The sequence below is a fragment of the Mus pahari genome, chromosome 6 (genome assembly GCF_900095145.1).
Source record: "Mus pahari chromosome 6, PAHARI_EIJ_v1.1, whole genome shotgun sequence".
NCBI lineage: Eukaryota > Metazoa > Chordata > Mammalia > Rodentia > Muridae > Mus > Mus pahari.
Window position 1 is genome coordinate 74374455 of NC_034595.1, and position 17735 is coordinate 74392189.

The 17735-nt window shown below is 49.8% G+C and overlaps 1 protein-coding gene and 2 non-coding genes across 6 annotated transcripts; all 3 read left to right on the forward strand.

Moving 5' to 3' along the window:
• Window positions 1-462: 462 nt before the first annotated feature.
• Pabpc4 (poly(A) binding protein cytoplasmic 4) lies at window positions 463-16070 on the forward strand. 4 transcript variants are annotated; one of them, XM_029540053.1, is made up of 15 exons: window positions 463-1571; window positions 4622-4815; window positions 6740-6855; window positions 7983-8122; window positions 8460-8554; window positions 9264-9401; window positions 10495-10590; window positions 11969-12241; window positions 12384-12471; window positions 12593-12712; window positions 13144-13230; window positions 13328-13455; window positions 14955-15048; window positions 15131-15361; window positions 15763-16070. In XM_029540053.1, exons 1-14 carry the CDS (start codon window positions 1379-1381, stop codon window positions 15349-15351), a joined length of 1983 nt encoding a protein of 660 aa, XP_029395913.1. In that variant the 5' UTR covers window positions 463-1378; the 3' UTR covers window positions 15352-15361; window positions 15763-16070. The 4 variants fall into 4 exon arrangements, with proteins under 4 accessions (XP_029395913.1, XP_029395914.1, XP_029395915.1 ...); XM_029540054.1 differs by having other exon boundaries at window positions 12593-12664; XM_029540055.1 differs by lacking the exon at window positions 13144-13230.
• Window positions 8927-9057, forward strand: LOC115064301. The gene has a single exon (XR_003844143.1). It is a non-coding gene; the product is annotated as a small nucleolar RNA SNORA55 (small nucleolar RNA).
• Window positions 10783-10913, forward strand: LOC115064302. Its single transcript, XR_003844144.1, has one exon. It is a non-coding gene; the product is annotated as a small nucleolar RNA SNORA55 (small nucleolar RNA).
• Window positions 16071-17735: the final 1665 nt, after the last annotated feature.

Here is a 17735-nt window from a genome sequence, read left to right on the forward strand (position 1 = left end):
GTTGTAGGCCTGCCACCAGAACAAAACAGGAGAGGACAGTCGCGTTTTGTTTTATAAAAGCTTTGCCAAGATTTGTTCATCTTTATCAGAAAAATCTCTTCATCTAAGATGCTACCACCATTTCTAATGACCTTCAAAATCCAACCTCAAGGTTATATGTTCTTAAAACTTCCGTATGTCTTACGTATTCCGCTCAACCATGTGTTGGGCCACCTATTCGCTGTACTTTAGCATCCCTTTGTGTAGATTCAGGCATTTCATGGATGTTATAAACACTATACCTGCGTGTGGGTCTTGTGGAGGACATGGCTCAACCCATACATTGCGGAAAGAGAATCATACAGGTGCGAGCTGCTGGTCCTCCAAACACAAGGGGTCGCTGTGACACCTTGCGGGCGGCTCCAGGTCACTCTGGCGTGGCTGCCCCGCCTTGGGCCCCCGGGACAGAGTGGGCGGGCACGACTGCGCCCAGGTCGTGAGGCGCCCTTCGACCAGCAGCGCCCGGGGCGGGAGGGTATAAATGGAGCGGTGGCTGCTCCAGCCGCCTCTCTCCGCCCCGGGTCGCAGCCGTCAGTGTTGCGTTTGGGCTCAGCAAGCCTGAAGCAGAAAAAAGAAAAAGCTTAAAAAAAATTTAAAAAGCCTCAAAAACCTTAAAAAAAAAAGAAAAGAAGAAAAGAAGAGGAAAAAAAAAAGGAAAAGGGAAGAGAAAACATTAGAAAAAGAGAACGAGACCGCGACTTGTGCTGGGAGCCCGCGGGGAAGTGATTTTCACAGCTTCCGGCCTGCCTGTCCGTCGGCGTCTGTCTGTCCGTCCGGTGGTGAGCCATCCCCCTCGGCCCGGCCCGCCCCTGCACGCCTCCGCGCCGCGTGGCAGCCCCGCGCCCCGGCTGACCGCACCACGTGTCCGCGCTGCCCTTCGCCGGCACCCGCAAAGATTTGGTTTCCCCCTTCCCGGGCCGCTGTAACTGTAAACCGCCGGGAGCCCGGGGCCTATATTTATCGCGAAACGCGTGTTCCCAAGGCGGCCGTGAGCGCAGCATCTGATTGCCTCTTGAAATTCTGCCCCCGTTACAAGGGGATTTCCTACTTTAATTTTTATTTTTTTTAAGCCCCAAGACAGGACAGCTGGAGAGTACGAACTCCAGGAGCGGGCCATATTGTTTTTGAGAGCCTTTTGTCTTGGGGCTTTTGCAGTCCCGTGCAAGCCGTCCCGCACTCGGGTCCCGGCTCGGAGCCTCCTGCTCCAGCCTTCCCCGGCGTCGCTGGTGCCACCTGTGCGCTGCGGCGCGTGCCACAGCTCCTCGGAGCCCCTTTTGTCCTGCAGTAGGCCTTGTTAGAAGTCCTCCTGGCGGGGCTCGGGGTCGTGGGGGGTGGGGAGATGAACGCTGCAGCCAGCAGCTACCCCATGGCCTCCTTATACGTGGGCGATTTGCACTCGGACGTCACCGAAGCCATGCTGTATGAAAAGTTCAGCCCTGCGGGGCCTGTGCTGTCCATCCGGGTCTGTCGCGATATGATCACCCGGCGCTCTCTGGGTTATGCCTACGTCAACTTCCAGCAGCCAGCTGACGGTGAGTAGTAGCGGTGTGCTCACATTCGGAAGATTCCTGGGGACCTTGGGAGTCCTGTAGGCGGAGGCCAAACTGCCAGGGCTGGGGAACATAAAAGCATGTTGCCTGAGAAGCCTTGGATGGAAGCAAGATGAGCTAGGCATGTGGTCATGACCCGGGCTTCAGTCTCCCACCATTTGCTAACCTGATGACCTTGGGCCACTGGGTGGGGGTGGGGTAGAGCAGGGGTTGGAACCCAAGGAGATTTGTAATAAAAGTGTGTCTAGCTCCACTCAGGTAAGAAGTGGGTCTGGCACTCTGCATTGAAGCAACACGCTCCGAAAGTATAGGCTGCCAAACTGGGGGCTCTGACGTGGACTGATCGACTTGGGATGGCTTTAGGGCAGTGGGAAGCAAGGAGAGCAGTTTCATCCAGTAGCCTTGAGGGGAGTTGCTAATGTCAAGCAGTTTCTACCAGGCTCTCCTTTGCTAGGGGGTTTGCTATGGTTCTCGCTGCATGGAGCGCCAAGGATGTAGAGGAGGGTACCCAGGAAGTCTAGGAAGGTGTCACATGAAATGTACTGGGCATTTTGCCTCACTTGTGCTTGTCAAAACGCCTTTTGAAGGAAAAAGTCCGTCGAGTTGGGCTGCCAGGGAGTGTTCTGCCATCCCGGTTGCACTGAAGGCTGCTGGCAGCCACAAATAAGCCAGAGACCCAATCGGGGCTGTGCACAACACCAGATTAAAAGGGATCAAGTGGAGCCAGGCAGTGGTGGCATATGCCTTTAATCCCAGCACTTGGGAGGCAGAGGCAGGCGGATTTGAGTTCAAGGCCAGCCTGGTCTACAGAGTGAGTTCCAGGACAGCCAGGGCTATATAGAGAAATCCTGGGGCAGGGGCAGGACACAAGCCATTCTGTGGCAAAGGGTCTCTAGGCCCGCACCTCTGTCCCTGCTTCATTAACTGTCCATGAGACAAGCTTACAGATTGCCCAGGTTGCAGTTGAGACCAGAGTTGATTCGGTTGAGATGGTAGGTATTTCTACTATTAAAGCACTTGGAGCCTAGTTGTCTATTGGCCACAAGGATATGAGGGGGTTGTCATGGAGTCCCTTAGCTCTTCTGAACAGAAGTTGTGTCTCAGATAGCAGAAGCCATTGGTCAGTGTGTCTGCCAACACATACCTCTGTAAGACTTCTCCCGGCTATAAATAAGCACAGCCTGATTTGTTGAGCTAAGCTGACTCTGGTGCTGTCTGAAATAGATCATGAATTATGTTGGAATGGGCTCCTTTCCTGCTAGTATGATGGAATAGTTAGTTTGCAAACTATCTCCTGAAGCCACTACCTAGGCAAGCTCTTACCTGATCTGCCTTGTCATCCCCTGCCTGGCCCCAGCTTCTCCTCACACATACTTTGGGAAAGGGGTTGTAGATCCCCTTGGCTGATCTCAGAGCTAATTCATTAGGCAGCTTTAGGGACGTTTTTTTCTGACAGTGCTAGGGTCTCAGGTACGATGGGCCTATGATGCTAGGCATATGCTAGTCTATCCCTCGGAAGTAAGGCTGAAAAAGGCTCACCTGAGACAAGGTCTCTTTAACTTAGCTCTGGCTGCCCTGGAGCTCACTATGTGTAGCCCAGGCCAGCCTCAGATCCACCTGCCTCTGCTTGTCATGTGACAGGACTTTTCTGATGGAACATGCAACACAGGTCTACTCAGCACAGATGGGAGCCCAGGATAGACCAAAGTGCAGATACCACCCCAAAGTCCAACTTTATGAACAAATTAATGAGCTTTATTGGGGTTACCTGCAGGGATATGGGTGAGGGGTTGCTTACAGACTGCATCACCAAAGGCCACACCTGCGTGGGTGATGACAGCTCAGCTGGTAGGCCTGGAGGACCGTACACAGCCTGCAGGCCACATATCAGTGGCCTTTCCAGGTGCCTCAGTTGTCTGCTTTTTCCAAGAAGCTGGTCTGATCTGACAGTTTTTACAGTTTTTCTTTCACTCTGAGGGGGCTATCAGCTTTTATTACAGGGATGGCCCTAGTGAATGTGGTCAGTTTTGGGAACTTCCTGAGGATAATTTGAGTTTTTACCTTCCTGCTTGAGAAAGGCTCTTCAGGATGTAATGTTTTAACTCCACAACACTGCTGGAATTTAGAGCCCTGTGCCCAGCTGTCTAGTTTGACTTTTTTGGCAGTCACCTCACCCAGGCTGACTCCGAACTTGTAATCTTCTTGTGCTTGTGTCACTGTATCGTAACTTTGACCCCATTTTAATCTCGTAGAGGGTGCTTGGGTCCTGTCATTGCTTCAGTGAGGTCCCTGGTCACCTAAGGAAAAGTCGCTGTACCTGGGCATCTTTGCCAACAGTGAAGTGTATCATTGTGGCACCGATGTCTCTGGTGCCTGGTGGGCTTGTTTGGGCAGTCAAGGAGCAACCCAACCTACTAGAAAGAAAGGGCATCTGAATTGGGGTTCCATAGGATTAAACCTTTGAGAGGCCTAGGTACCTCAAGGCCACAAGGCCTTGTGATAAAGGTATGACAGTTTATCCTTTTTGTTTGGGTAAAAAATAGGCAAGGCGTGGTGGCACACGTCCTTTAATCCCAGAACTCTGGCAGTAGCAGACTCTTTGAGTTCAAGGCCAACCTAATCTAAATATAGGTTCTAGGACAGTCAGGGGTATATAGAGAGACCCTGTCTAGAAAATAATGAGAATAAAAAAACCTGGGGTGGAATCTAGTTAGTTGGTGGGCCTCAGAATCCCTTGAACATGAGCTGAGTCCAAGGTGAGGATCTTGGTGCCCCGAGGCAGGCCATCTTGAGACTTTTTTTTTTTTCCCCTAGGTTTTTCGAGACAGGGTTTCTCTGTAGCCCTGGCTGTCCTAGAACTCACTTTGTAGACCAGACTGGCCTTGAACTCAGAAATCCGCCTGCCTCTGCCCCCCACGTGCTGGGATTAAAGGGAGACTTTTTTAAATTAGGGATTAGTAGTTCAGGACTCTTTCTTGCTTGGCATCTTAGTTGATCAGCATTCCTAATTGATGTGTGTTCCTCCTTGACAGCTGAGAGGGCCTTGGACACCATGAACTTCGACGTGATAAAGGGAAAGCCAATCCGCATCATGTGGTCGCAGAGGGATCCCTCTTTGAGAAAGTCCGGGGTGGGAAATGTCTTCATCAAGAACCTGGACAAGTCCATAGACAACAAGGCACTGTATGACACTTTCTCTGCCTTTGGAAACATCTTGTCCTGTAAGGTAAGCTCCGTCGGCTAAACGGTGTTAGCCGGATAGAGAAGAATTTGCTGCATCTTGAAAACAAGATAATGCTATATACCTGGGTGTGGTGGTCTCTTGGCTGGTGAGATAGGGGCTGTCTAGGGAGTCTCAGGCCAGCCTGGGGTGTACACAAGATAGTATCAAAGGGAGGGTGCCTTAGAATTTGAGGCAATTGGATGTGATAATTTTTAAAAATTCTGGAAATGGATTCTTTCAGTCCAGTGTTGCCAGTGTTCTACCAATGAGGGTGTTTTGGCTTGGCTTTTGGTGTATTTATTTATTTATTTATTTATTTATTTATTTTTAGCATTTTGGTGACATATATGGTTTCATTATGGCATTTCATGTATATGCATATGATATCTTGATATCATTCCTTCATTACCTTCTCTTAGCCTGTTCCCCATAATCCCATTCCTAGTTCTTGACTAGTGTACTGCTGTGTGTGTGTGTGTGTGTGACCCATTGCATTTCATTAGGGTTGTTTACAGACACCTCTCCCATTGCTGTGTTAAGTCTCTGGTGGGGTCCAGCGAGCTTTACAAACCCAGCCCTCTCTACTTTACAGACATCTCACCGAGGTGTCTAGTGAGGCCTTGAGTTTGTGATTGTCCAAGTCTCAGCATCGTGAGTAGCTGTTAGTAGCTCACCCGCTAAGCTGGATCCCACTCTGGGAATGGAATCCTCACAGAAGAACCAGCAGGAAATCTTAGCCCCGGCCCTGTATAACCCATAGGGTTTGGGGAGGTTTTTCAAGACAGGGTTTCTTTGGGTAATCTTGGTTGTCCTAGAACCACTTCTGTAGACTGGGCTAGCCTACAACTCAGATGGCCTGCCTCTGCCTCGTGCGTGCTGTGGTTAAAGTGTGACACCATGCCAGGTGACTTAGCCAAGCATATAAACAAGGATGACTGAACTGTGCTTCTAGTCCCCAAATGCTAAGATTACAGATGTGTGCCACCGTCCCCAGTTTGTGGGGTTGAGCAAGCAGTCTGCCAGGTGAACCCCAGATTTTTTTTTTTTTTTTTGGTAAGGTGTTCTGTGTGCTTCATGTTACCTTCTTGTGGAAGTTTGAACAGTTTTCATTTGGGATTGGGGAGGTAGGGACAGCCCGTTGTTTCCTGGAACCCTACTCAACTTAGAGGCATTAGTGAACTGTAATCTGTAACCTCATGGTGGCTGCTTACATATTCAGCACTTGAGACTTAATTTTTCTGTGTGTGTGTTTGGGAAACTTCTGAGCACCTTTGTACCCAGATCTTTCTTGGGTTTGGGTTTTGTTTTTTTTTTTTTTTTTTTTCCCTATTTTCTATGCTGATTGAACCCATGGCCTTGTTAATTGCTTATGTATGGATCACAGGGAATGAACTTGGCTGTAGGCTTGGCAAACACTTACTCATTGAACCATCTACCTCCCCTTTCCCCTTTAAGCAGGATCTTATACTCTAGGCTGATTTCATGTCACATGAACATCAAGCTATTGCCTGTCCCAACTGCTGGTATTAGAAGCTTGTCACCACATTCAGCCAGAGGTTTTTGTTTTTGTTTTTAATATTTTAAATATATAGAAGCATTTTAAAAAAAAAAAAAAAAAGCCCTGGCCTGGGCAGGAAACCTATTTGGTAAAGTTTGCTGCATAGGAAAGGATCCCTCAAACCCATGTTAAGAACTGGGCATGAGTCCGTGCATGCATGGTACCAGTGTTGGGGAGGCAGAAGCAGGAGGATTGCTGGGGCTTATATTTGTATGTCAGTCTGATGGAAAGACCCTGCATCCAGAAAACCACCTGTGACTCACCTTGCTGGCCTAGAAACATAAAGAGGTGACAGCCTTTGAGGTGTTCCGTCCCAGCTGGCACACCTGGCCAGTGGCACCCAGGTACTCTCTGACTTTCCTTCAACAGGTGGTCTGTGATGAGAACGGCTCTAAGGGCTATGCTTTTGTCCACTTCGAGACCCAAGAGGCCGCCGACAAGGCCATCGAGAAGATGAATGGCATGCTTCTCAATGATCGTAAAGTGTGAGTGTCCCAGTCTGGAGCGACAACCATCGCATGAGCCAGCCATGGCCCCACCTCGGTATTAACTGGCACACACAAGGCGGCTACTGGTTCTCTCGGCCCAAGTGTGGCCTGCTCCTACCTCTCCACTCCAGGGCTGGTGAGTCTCCCTGCCCGAGCCACGGCAGCCCTTTTGACTTGCCACAGTCGGCTCCCTGCCCGAGCCATGGCCTGCCTGCTGCCTTTCCCTTAAGGCATTCATCTGTGGGTTTTGTGAGCATCGGCAAGTGGGGCTGGCTAGGAGAGAGCTCTGAGCCCACTCTGAGCAGGGGTCTTGGCCAGCGGCAGAGTGGAGAGGCCCTGGGCTGACCAGGAGCTGGATATTGGCTACACAAACTCAGCTTTCCTTTGACTCATTGCTGCCCATGGGGCTCTTGCTAGTTTTTGGCACCAAATTGTCCTCTAGTTCTTTCCTCTGAACTGCAACATTTCACTGTCATCCATTTAATTGGCATACGGTGAAGAAGTCCATCTCTTTTCCGGGACACTGCATGACGGTCTTGTCACTGCTGTGGGGTTGGGGGCAGAGCCATGTGGGAAAAGGCGTTTTGCATTTTGTACTGTTGCATTTTGGCTATTACAAGCAACAATCATTTCTGTTCTTTGGGGTGTAGAATAGGCAAGACTGTGTTTATGTCGGGTGTGTGGAAATATTTTCCTGTTAAGGTTACCAAATGATAGAGTGGGAGGGCCAAGGTCACCTGATTGCGGCCAGCCTCACTGCTGGACTAACCACTGTTAACAGTTTGGCTTGTGTCCTTCCAGAAGTTTTCTATGCATTTACATAGATGCACAGAAATGAACGTTTTAAAAACATGGTCGTCAGGTTTCATCACGAAGGCAGTGTGATGTGGTAGGAGTGGCCCTGGTCGGAACCAGGAGCCCTGGGACTGGTCCTTGCAGGACAGCCCCTGCCTCTTCCTTTTTTTCTGCTGGGGACTTGGGGCGTCTGAGCTTGTTCTCGTGGTGGACGGGGTCCTCGTGTGTTTTAACCTCTCCTGTCAGCCTTTAATCTGCATTCCTTTGGGCCCCTGGAAGTCGTGTTTTGTTCCTTCTGAGTAACCGCCGCCATCCGTGCTTTCTCGTAGGTTTGTGGGTAGATTCAAGTCCCGCAAAGAGCGGGAAGCGGAGCTCGGAGCCAAGGCCAAGGAATTCACCAATGTTTATATCAAGAACTTCGGAGAAGAGGTGGATGATGGGAATTTGAAAGAGCTCTTCAGCCAGTTTGGTAAGTTGGTCTGAAGCCCACATGTCCACTCTCGTACTGACTACCATCCATTCAGAACCATAATCTGTTTTGCTTGCTTCTTAACAAGGGCGAGTGTAGAGTCCAGGCCCTTTTTCTCGTGGTGTCACCTTAGCCCTTTTTCTCGTGGCGTCACCTTAGCCTTTTCCTTTTTGTACGGCTATCCCAGAAGTTTGGTTGGATATTTTAGACCAGATGTGGTACCTGTTTCTGTCTCAGACCCTTCTGGGAAGTTTTTCTCCAGCTGAGTTAGTAGCAGGAAGTCACCTTGAGCTGTGGTGGATGTGGTGTCACTAACTGTTCTGTTCTTTGGTGATAGGTAAGACCCTAAGTGTCAAGGTGATGAGAGACTCCAGTGGGAAGTCCAAAGGCTTTGGCTTTGTAAGTTACGAGAAACACGAGGATGCCAATAAGGTGAGTGCACTGTGAGGGTCAGGAAGAACCCGTGGGTTCCACCCAGGGGATAGGAGAGCGGCAGAGTGGTGGGTAGTATAGTGGGTGTGCAACATCAGCACTAATGCCACAGCCGCAGTTAATGTAGCTGCTAACTGGTGTCACCTCGGATACTGTCAAAAGATTGGGACAGATGGTTGTTCCCATTCTTGGGTAGGGAAACTGAATCCTATTGACCAGGTAGAGCAGTGTGCTGGACCCTTACCCTACCTACAAAGAGACCTGAGCGTTGCCAGATCATCAGGCAAGACTCATGGCCCTTGCCTAAATTTATACAAATACTGGGTTTGGAGGCCACCACCACCCCCCATCCCACCACTCCAAGCACCCTCTGCACTAAATCTTTCCCAGGCCTGCTTCTTTGTGCCGGTCTGGGGACAGACAGTGCTATACTAGAGCAGAGGAAATCCAGACGGGTCGTTTCCATCTGCCCTGGGGCCTGTCTCTACAACTCTGCCACACTCCCTGAGAATGGAGACAATTTTGAAGATGCTGAAGCTAGGGGTGGGAACTAAGAGCAGATGTGTCTGGACCAGTAACTCAGATGCTAACTCCACTTCCCACGGGAGTGTAGCAGGCTTCAGATTATCCAGCGGAGAGTGTTTTTTCTTGGTGTTCTGGACTCTGCATTATACATGTTTTCATTAAAGATGTGTATTTTTTTCTCTAGGCTGTGGAAGAAATGAATGGAAAAGAAATGAGTGGGAAAGCCATATTCGTAGGCCGAGCGCAGAAAAAAGTAGAAAGGCAGGCTGAGTTAAAGCGGAAGTTTGAGCAGCTGAAGCAGGAGAGGATTAGCCGGTACCAGGTGAGGTGGGCTGCTGTCTGGGGTGCTGGTGTGGATTGTTTGGCGAACCTGTGGGGGCTGGGTAACCATATTTATATCCCCCTCCCCCCGCAAAGATCAGGTTAAAGGTTGTCACCTACCAAATCATTGCAGAGCAGGGACAGTGCTTTTTGAGTACATTCTCCTAAACTCCCTTTGGAGTATCGGCTCTCCCTGTGGGGGGAGTGGAGTGGCTGGTTCAGAAAGGTGTCTGCATCCATCACTCTGATTGCTCCAGGACAGGAGTTGCTTGCTGATCTTGGTCTGAATCCAGCGGAGACTGAGTTTTACTATTAGCTCAGAGTGGCCTGAGTTAATTAACTCACCATGTACCTTAGGCTGACCTGAAACTCAGCAACCCTCCTTCTTCCAACCAGCTCTGGGGCTTCAGGGCTTTTGGTTTTGTGTTTTTTGGTTTTTCAAGACAGGGTTTCTCTGTGTAGCCCTGGCTGTCCTGGAACTCACTCTGTAGACCAGGCTGGCCTCAAACTCAGAAATCCGCCTGCCTCTGCCTCCAGAGTGCTGGGATTAAAGGCGTGCACCACCACGCCCGGCATGTTTTTTGTTTTGAGATTTATTTACCTATTCTATGTAAGTACACTGTAGCTGTCTTCAGACACACACCAGACCAGAAGAGGATGCCAGATCTCGTGACGGATGGTTGTGAGCCACCATGTGGTTGCTGGGATTTGAACTCGTGATCTTCGGAAGTGCAGTCATGCTCTTAACCGCTGAGCCATCTCTCCAGCCCCTGCTTTTGTGTTTTTAAGTTAGGGTCTTGCTCTGTAGCCTAGTTCGGCCTCACACACTCTATTCCCCTACCTTGGCCTCCTGAGTACTGGAGTTACAAGGAAGAGTTTTTGATTGGTTTTGGGTTTCCAGACAGGGTTTCTCTTCTGTAGCACTAGCTGGCCTAGAACTCACCTGCCTCTGCCTCCCGAGTACTGGGACTAAAGGTGTGCACCAACCGCTGCCTGACTACAGGCAAGACTTTGAACTTGACAGGTTCCTAAATATGTTGTTCTTGGGAAGTGACTGTGTATAGAGATGCAATTAACAGTAGTCCTCTCTCCAGGGAGTGAATCTCTACATTAAGAACTTGGATGACACCATTGATGATGAGAAATTAAGGAAAGAGTTTTCTCCTTTTGGATCAATCACCAGTGCGAAGGTAATAGTGTGTGCCAGTATGGATTTGGAAACAATTTTCTGTTGTTAAGTTAATGGTGTTAGTTAGTTGGTGGTCTAGAGAGTACAATGTTCTAGCATATTCCTCATGCTCTAGAGAAGTAGGTTTGTAATATGTTACCTACTTGCACAACTGGAGCTTGGGCCAGTGTCCCAACCCCCCCAGATCCCCACAGCACTAAATCTTTCCCAGGCCGGCTGCCTGGTGCCAGTCTGGGGACAGAAGGTGCTATACTAGAGCAGAGGAAATCCAGACGGGTCGTTTCCATCTGCTCTGGGGCCTGTCTCTACAACTCTGCCACACTTCCCCCTTGAGAATGAAGTCATTTTAAAGATTTAGTGGGCCTTGGACAGGAAAGTTTGGCTGGGCAGCCATGGATCTGTGGGCATGGTCTGCAGTAGGTCCTTGGCACTTAGAGGGTGTGGCAGGCTGGTGTCTAGAAGTAGTGGGTCATGAGCTGACACAATTCACTGATTGGTAGAGAGAGGCACACACAGCAGCTGTCTTTAGGTAGAGGCACGGGAGGCCTTTAGGTAGTGGGTGGCCAGGAGGGTTTGATGGTCTTCTGTGTAAGGTGCTGTCGCTTGTATTGGTGTGGGCTTTTTTGTTGATGATCTTTCATACAGGGCCTCACTTTTTTAGAGCTCACCATGTAAACCAGGCTGGCCCAGTCTCTGCCTCCTGTATGCTTGCAAGAAAGTGTGTGCCACTATGCCCCACTGTGGATGTTTTAAACGTTCACTTTTGGAGTGCTGGCAAGAAGAACCCAGAATGGCTGTGGAGGTGACAGACAGCCCTGGCAAACTTCTGGTTCCTCTTGCTGTCACCCACTTGACTGGCCCTGCCAAGCCCTATTACCAAAGTCCCAGGTGACATTTTCAAGCCAATGGCAGGGCACTGTTCCATGGGTAGAACACTTAACCTGGTAACACACTGACCTTGGTGAGCCAAAGGGGCACAGGGGAGAGCAGAAGCAACCCTTCAGTAAAGGGAAAGACGTCCGAGGCTGGCTCTGCAGAAGACCACAAGCACAGGCAGCTGCGGTGTAGTCAGAGTTGTCTAATAGAATGTGGGAACCGAGGCTCCGGGGGCTAGGAAGACTAATTATGATTAGAATCTGGGTTTTCTGTCCTCCAGGTAACTGCCTCCCAATGACATCCTAGTCATTGACCTGGAAAAACTAAGAACCTCTATTATTGGTTTCTTGTGTGTGTTTTATAGCTGGTCTAGAGGGGAGCCTCCTGCCTTCCTGAGTGCTGACCTAGCCCAGCGGGCCTTTGGTGGCTTTTGCTTGCTTTTCCTTCGGGTCTCAGTGCCTGTGCCTTCCTCACCACAAACCTTGTGGCTGACCTTTTTGTAGGTGATGCTAGAAGATGGAAGAAGCAAAGGGTTTGGCTTTGTCTGTTTCTCCTCTCCTGAAGAGGCGACCAAAGCTGTCACAGAGATGAACGGACGCATTGTGGGCTCCAAGCCTCTGTACGTCGCCCTGGCCCAGAGGAAGGAAGAGCGGAAGGCTCATCTGACTAACCAGTACATGCAGCGTGTGGCGGGGATGAGGGCGCTGCCTGCCAGTACCATCTTAAATCAGTTCCAGCCTGCGGCTGGCGGCTACTTTGTGCCCGCAGTTCCGCAGGTGGGTCTGCTAGGTGATTGTGGCAGCTGAGGAGAGGGGTTTTGGGTACTTGTGTTCAAGAAGGGTGGAGTTAATTAAACTGAGGGAGGTAAGACTCTTGGTGTGGGTTCAGGTTAAGATTTGGGTACTGTTCCCCCTACAGGCTCAGGGAAGACCTCCATATTACACACCTAACCAGTTAGCACAGATGAGGCCTAATCCACGCTGGCAGCAAGGCGGGAGACCTCAAGGTAGGTAGCAGGAAGCAGGCTTCGCTCACCAGGGTGTGCCTGTCCAGATCTGCCTGCTCCCCCCAAGGCCCGGCTCCTGGTCCATCTTGGCTTGTCCGTGATGGACCCTTGTCTCTTTTAGGCTTCCAAGGAATGCCAAGTGCTCTGCGGCAGTCTGGGCCTCGGCCAGCTCTTCGACATCTGGCTCCAACTGGTAATGCTCCGGCCTCTCGTGGCCTTCCTACTACTGCTCAGAGAGTCGGTGAGCAATGATCTGACCTGTAGGAGCAGGGCTGGGGAGGGGGGAATCCAGAGGACCAGCTCTGCACTGGCTTGCTCAGTCTGGGCCTTTTCCTGAGTCCTTAGCTGTGTGCTTAGGTAGTAGGTTCTTCATTCAGGAGCAGTGATGATGTGGGTGTGCTGGTCACTTTGAACATTGTTTGCTCGTCGGTGTCATGTATGTGAAGGGTCAATCGGAAGCATCTGGATTGATACACAGACAACATGCGGTTGAGGGCGGGGGACAAGGAAACTTTGGAATATGTCATTCTAAATGTGCAAAGACTTCTCTGGTGTCCTTTGACCCCGTGAGGGGACATGTGTGAGATCGTGTGTTGGAATTCTTCTTCCATGGGACGTGGCCAGTTGGGCATCTGCTGCCAACACTGATGTGCGTTTGCTGGTCTGTTGTAGGGTCTGAGTGCCCGGACCGCTTGGCTATGGACTTTGGTGGGGCTGGTGCCGCCCAGCAAGGGCTGACTGACAGCTGCCAGTCTGGAGGTGGTATTGGATGCACACAGAAGGGGGAAAGCTGGGATTTGACGGGCCCTTGCCCAGGCTGATGTGCTTTAATTAATGATCCTGTTCTCTCCACAAGGCGTCCCTACAGCTGTGCCAAACCTTACACCTCGGGCCGCAGTTGCTGCCGCCGCTCCTAGGGCTGTGGCTCCGTACAAGTACGCCTCCAGTGTCCGCAGCCCACACCCTGCCATCCAGCCGCTGCAGGTGAGGCGTGCCAGAGCTGTGAACTATTGAGGGCATCTGTCCTGTCTCTGTCCAGTTTTAAAGATGCCTTGTTTTGATTCCTCTTAACAGGTTTTAGATGCCTGCTGTGCCTGAGAGCGACAGGCTTCTGATTAATAGCAGTTATCATCTGTCTGGGCCTCTGGGTTACCTTCACACCCAGTGACCTAGTTGATCCTTGGTTGTTTTGCAGGCAGTTGGTAACCTCTAACATGTCTAAGACTCAGCTTCAGGGCTAGGGACTGGTTCAGTTGGCTCAAGCTCAGACTTATCCCCAGAACCCGTATGAAAAGGCCTGGGAAAGTGGTCAGTGGTGCATACTGAGTGAGCATGGAGGTCCTAAACACACATGTAAGAGCTGGCATTGTGGGGTCAGAGAAAAACAGATCCTTGAATTTATAGGCTGGCCAGTGGAGCCAGGGCAGTGAGCCCTAGGTTCCAGGAGAGACCAAGAGTTAGAGGATAATACCTGACTGTCCACGTGCCACATGCATACACATACAGCACAGAAAGGGCTGGGCAGGGTGAAACGTCTTTGCTGTCAGTATTGGGGACCCCTGAGGCATGCTGTCCGGCCAGCCTAGCCCACTGGGCAGATTCCAGACTAAGGAGATACTGTTAATAAAGATTAGTGGGGTGGTGACCTCCCCTACACAATCAGATACACACAAACACCCAAAAGAAAGGGCTTCATACACATAGCCTTAGCTGTGGGCCAAAGGCACAACCAGTTGTTTCAGAGCATGGAGCAGTTTGCTTGACTGGGCCCCGCCACTTCAGGAGCATAAGCTGCCATGTGAATCATTCTTTGTCTTTCTCTACATTCTCTAAAGTGGGGGCTTCTTAGGATCTGGTACTGATTCACCTGTAAGGCCTTATATATTAATATATTAATGCCTGGACCAAGCAGCGGTGTAGGGAAAATTTAGCCAGGATATTGGCATATCATAGACCCCTGGTGCTGGGGTGGTAGAGACAAGAGTTGAAGGTCAGCACCTACTGGGTTCAAGGCCACCCTGGGTTACTTAGAAAGAACACAGAAAATGGAAACAGGGGGCTAAAGAGGCGTGTTCACTCACTGTGGCTCCTGGCACCACAAGTACTGAAAATAACGTAAGGGAAAGATTGAAGAGAGGGCTGCATGTACAGACATCTACTGTGAACAGGCACATGCTTGTAGTCCTAGCCCTTGCTTGGCACAGGGATCAAGAACTCAAGGTCAGCCAAGACTGCGTGAAAAGCACACATTATGTCTCCTGTGGCCTTGTTTTTACTGCAGGGCCTTGCATTGTGAAGCAGGTTTGCTTGGTCAGGACCTTGGCTTCCCCTTCTGATAGCTTTCCACGCACAGTAGTTTTAGGTAGAATGCATACTGTTCTGTCCTTGTTCCCCGGAGACAGGACTGCTGCCTCCCCCCCCACCCCCCGCCTTTTCACATGGTCTCCTTAGTGCTAACCCCCACTGCCTATGCTGGTTCACAGGCCCCCCAGCCTGCAGTCCATGTCCAGGGTCAGGAGCCCCTGACTGCCTCCATGCTTGCTGCAGCGCCCCCCCAGGAGCAGAAGCAGATGCTGGGTAAGTCGCGCTCGCAGAAGAGAGCCAAGTGTCAGTGCTCACTGGGCTTGGGCACTGATGATGGCAACTGTTCCGCCCGTAGGGGAGCGTTTGTTCCCACTTATCCAAACAATGCATTCAAACCTGGCTGGGAAAATCACCGGGATGCTGCTGGAAATCGACAACTCTGAGCTGCTGCACATGCTGGAGTCCCCTGAGTCCCTCCGCTCCAAGGTGGATGAAGCTGTGGCAGTCCTGCAGGCTCATCATGCCAAGAAAGAAGCTGCCCAGAGGGTGGGCACGGCTGCTGCTGCTACCTCTTAAACAGGAAAAAGTACGTTGACAGACAGTTCGTGGTTTCTGCCCCTCTGGTTTTTCAAGTAGGGCCTTACCATATGCTCCAGGATGTTGGGGGTGAGGGGGCATATATAAAACAGTATCTGTCTGTAATATCAGCTGCCCATGTGGGTAAGGTGCCTTTCTAGGCTGGCCTAAGGTGTCCACTGCCTAGCTGAGAGTGCAGTGTGCAGAGAGGGGTGTTGGTGTTAGTTTTGTTGGAGAGATGTCACTGTAGTGATGTCTGAGAGCCGTGGCCTCTGCCTGCAAGGTTTAGGAGAGTGAACTAGGACTCTTGATAGGGGAAAGGAGAAGGTGACAGACAGTTGCAGCTGGTGCTGAGGAGCAGAGGTCTCTAACAAGCAGGCTTGCTTATTTGTGTTGGTACTTCTTTTCTAGGAGTCGAAAGCCAAATAACCCCTCAAAGCATCCAGCTAAGGTCTGAAGACGTCCTAGTTTGTCTGTGGACCTCCACACCAAGAACCAAGTTGCAAATTCAATAGGTCATTTTGTATCAGAAGGTCAATGATGAAGCACCTATAATTTTTCAATTGTAAGAATATATTCTCTGGGTTCTGTTGAGGCCCAGGTGATTACTTTTTTTTTTTCTATTGTGGGTTCAGGTTTTTTTCCTTCATCCCAGAAATTGGTTTTTGATGTACCCAAGACTTAAGTTTCTCAAATAAAAGAAATAAAAATCTCCATAAATATGGCTAAATTTGTTGCCAATCAGTTTTATGCCACAGTCTTGGGCTTTTGCTAGAACTGTTGGGCTCTAAATATATTAAATGAATTTACTTGTCCTTATTTTTAGGAGAATTGGGTTAGCAAGCATGTGGTAATTTAAATGGCTGGGGTGGAGCTTGCCTGGTGTGTACCAAGCCCCTGGGCTCCTGGCCAACACCGGTGATCCCAGCTGGAGTCCGAATGATCAGGATACAGGAGAGTAATTAATACTCAGTGAACTTGGAGACAACCCAGCCCAAGCAGGAAAAGAGTGAACTGTGAATTGAGATGTCGTAGAATGCTCTCTGCAGACCATACCAGAATCTTTATACTTGAACGTAGAATGCTAACACCAGGAAAGTCCAGGATCTGTGGGGTTGCTGCAAACCCTAGGGACAGGGTAGGATTTGCTAACCCATTGCCAAAGCCTCCACCCTCTTCACTGGGGTAAAGTGCAGTTACCTTGCACTGCTCACGGCACCCTGCTCACATCATCATGCAATTGGCCAGTTTCTGCAGCAAGGCTTCTCCAGCTCTGGGAAAATGCTAAGGAGTCCTGTGATGTCAGAGCCCAAGTGCTGACCGTGATCTGCCTTCCTATCGTCCTTAGGGTTATGGGTAGTTTCCCGTAAGAATTGAGCACCTTTTAAGTAACAGGTCCAAAGGTCCATACAAGTGTCTATGTGGATACTCTTGGGTCCACTACAGGACTCGACTATAGGAGCTGGACATAGAGGCGATTGAGGATTCTGAATCTTGTCCTCTGGAAGAAGAATCTGCTCCTAAAGCCAGGCTAGAGCTGAGATTCTAGACTAATCTTTATTTATGGACACATTGAGACTTAAAACCATCTTAACTCCAGGGGTTCTGAGACGTCTGCCCTCCTTGGGCACCTTCACTTGTGAACATACACAGAGCTACAGTTACATCTTAAAGATGGGGATTGGTAGAGGAAAATCACCTGACCTTTGACCTCTGGCTGTCACTCAGACCACACAAGGCTACAGGCTGAGAAAGGTGGTATGTGACAGGTGGGGCGCTTTAAAAAAGTTATCAAAAGGGGCCGGAGAGATGACTCAGCAGGTGAGAGCACTGACTGCTCTCCTGAAGGTCCAGAGTTGAAATCTCAACAATCAATGGTGGCTCACAACCATATGTAATGAGATTTGATGCCCTCTTCTGGTGCATCTGAAGTCAGCTACAGTGTACTTAAGTATAATAATAAATCTTTGGTCTGAAGCAAGCAGGGACTGAGCCAGCGGGGTTGACAGGAGCGAGCGGAGGTCCTAAAAATTCAATTCCCAACAACCACATGAAGGCTCACAACCATCTGTACAGCTGCTGTGTACTCAAGTAAAATCTTTAAAAAATTAAGCTGGGCAGGGGTGGCGCATGCCTTTAATCCCAACACTTGGGAGGTAGAGACAGGCAGATTTCTGAGTTCGAGGCCAGCCTGATCTACAAAGTGAGTTCCAGGACAGCCAGGGCTGCACAGAGAAACCTTGTCTACCATCAAACAAACAAAAAAAACCCTGTCTCAAAAAAACAAAAAAAAAAAAAATTAAAAAGGTCATCAGAGGTTCGGTTGCACTTTTTTTTTTTTTTTCTTGCTCATTTTTATTTATTTATTTATTATATGTAAGTAC

What these genes read in the sequence shown, in the direction of transcription:
- Pabpc4 (XM_029540053.1), top strand. Translation starts at nt 1,379, where the DNA reads ATGAACGCTGCAGCCAGCAGCTACCCCATGGCCTCCTTATACGTGGGC. An exon ending in AACACGAGGATGCCAATAAG is followed by an intron (nt 8,555 to 9,263) that starts GTGAGTGCACTG and finishes TTTTTTCTCTAG; the next exon opens with GCTGTGGAAGAAATGAATGG. An exon ending in TACTACTGCTCAGAGAGTCG is followed by an intron (nt 12,713 to 13,143) that starts GTGAGCAATGAT and finishes GGTCTGTTGTAG; the next exon opens with GGTCTGAGTGCCCGGACCGC.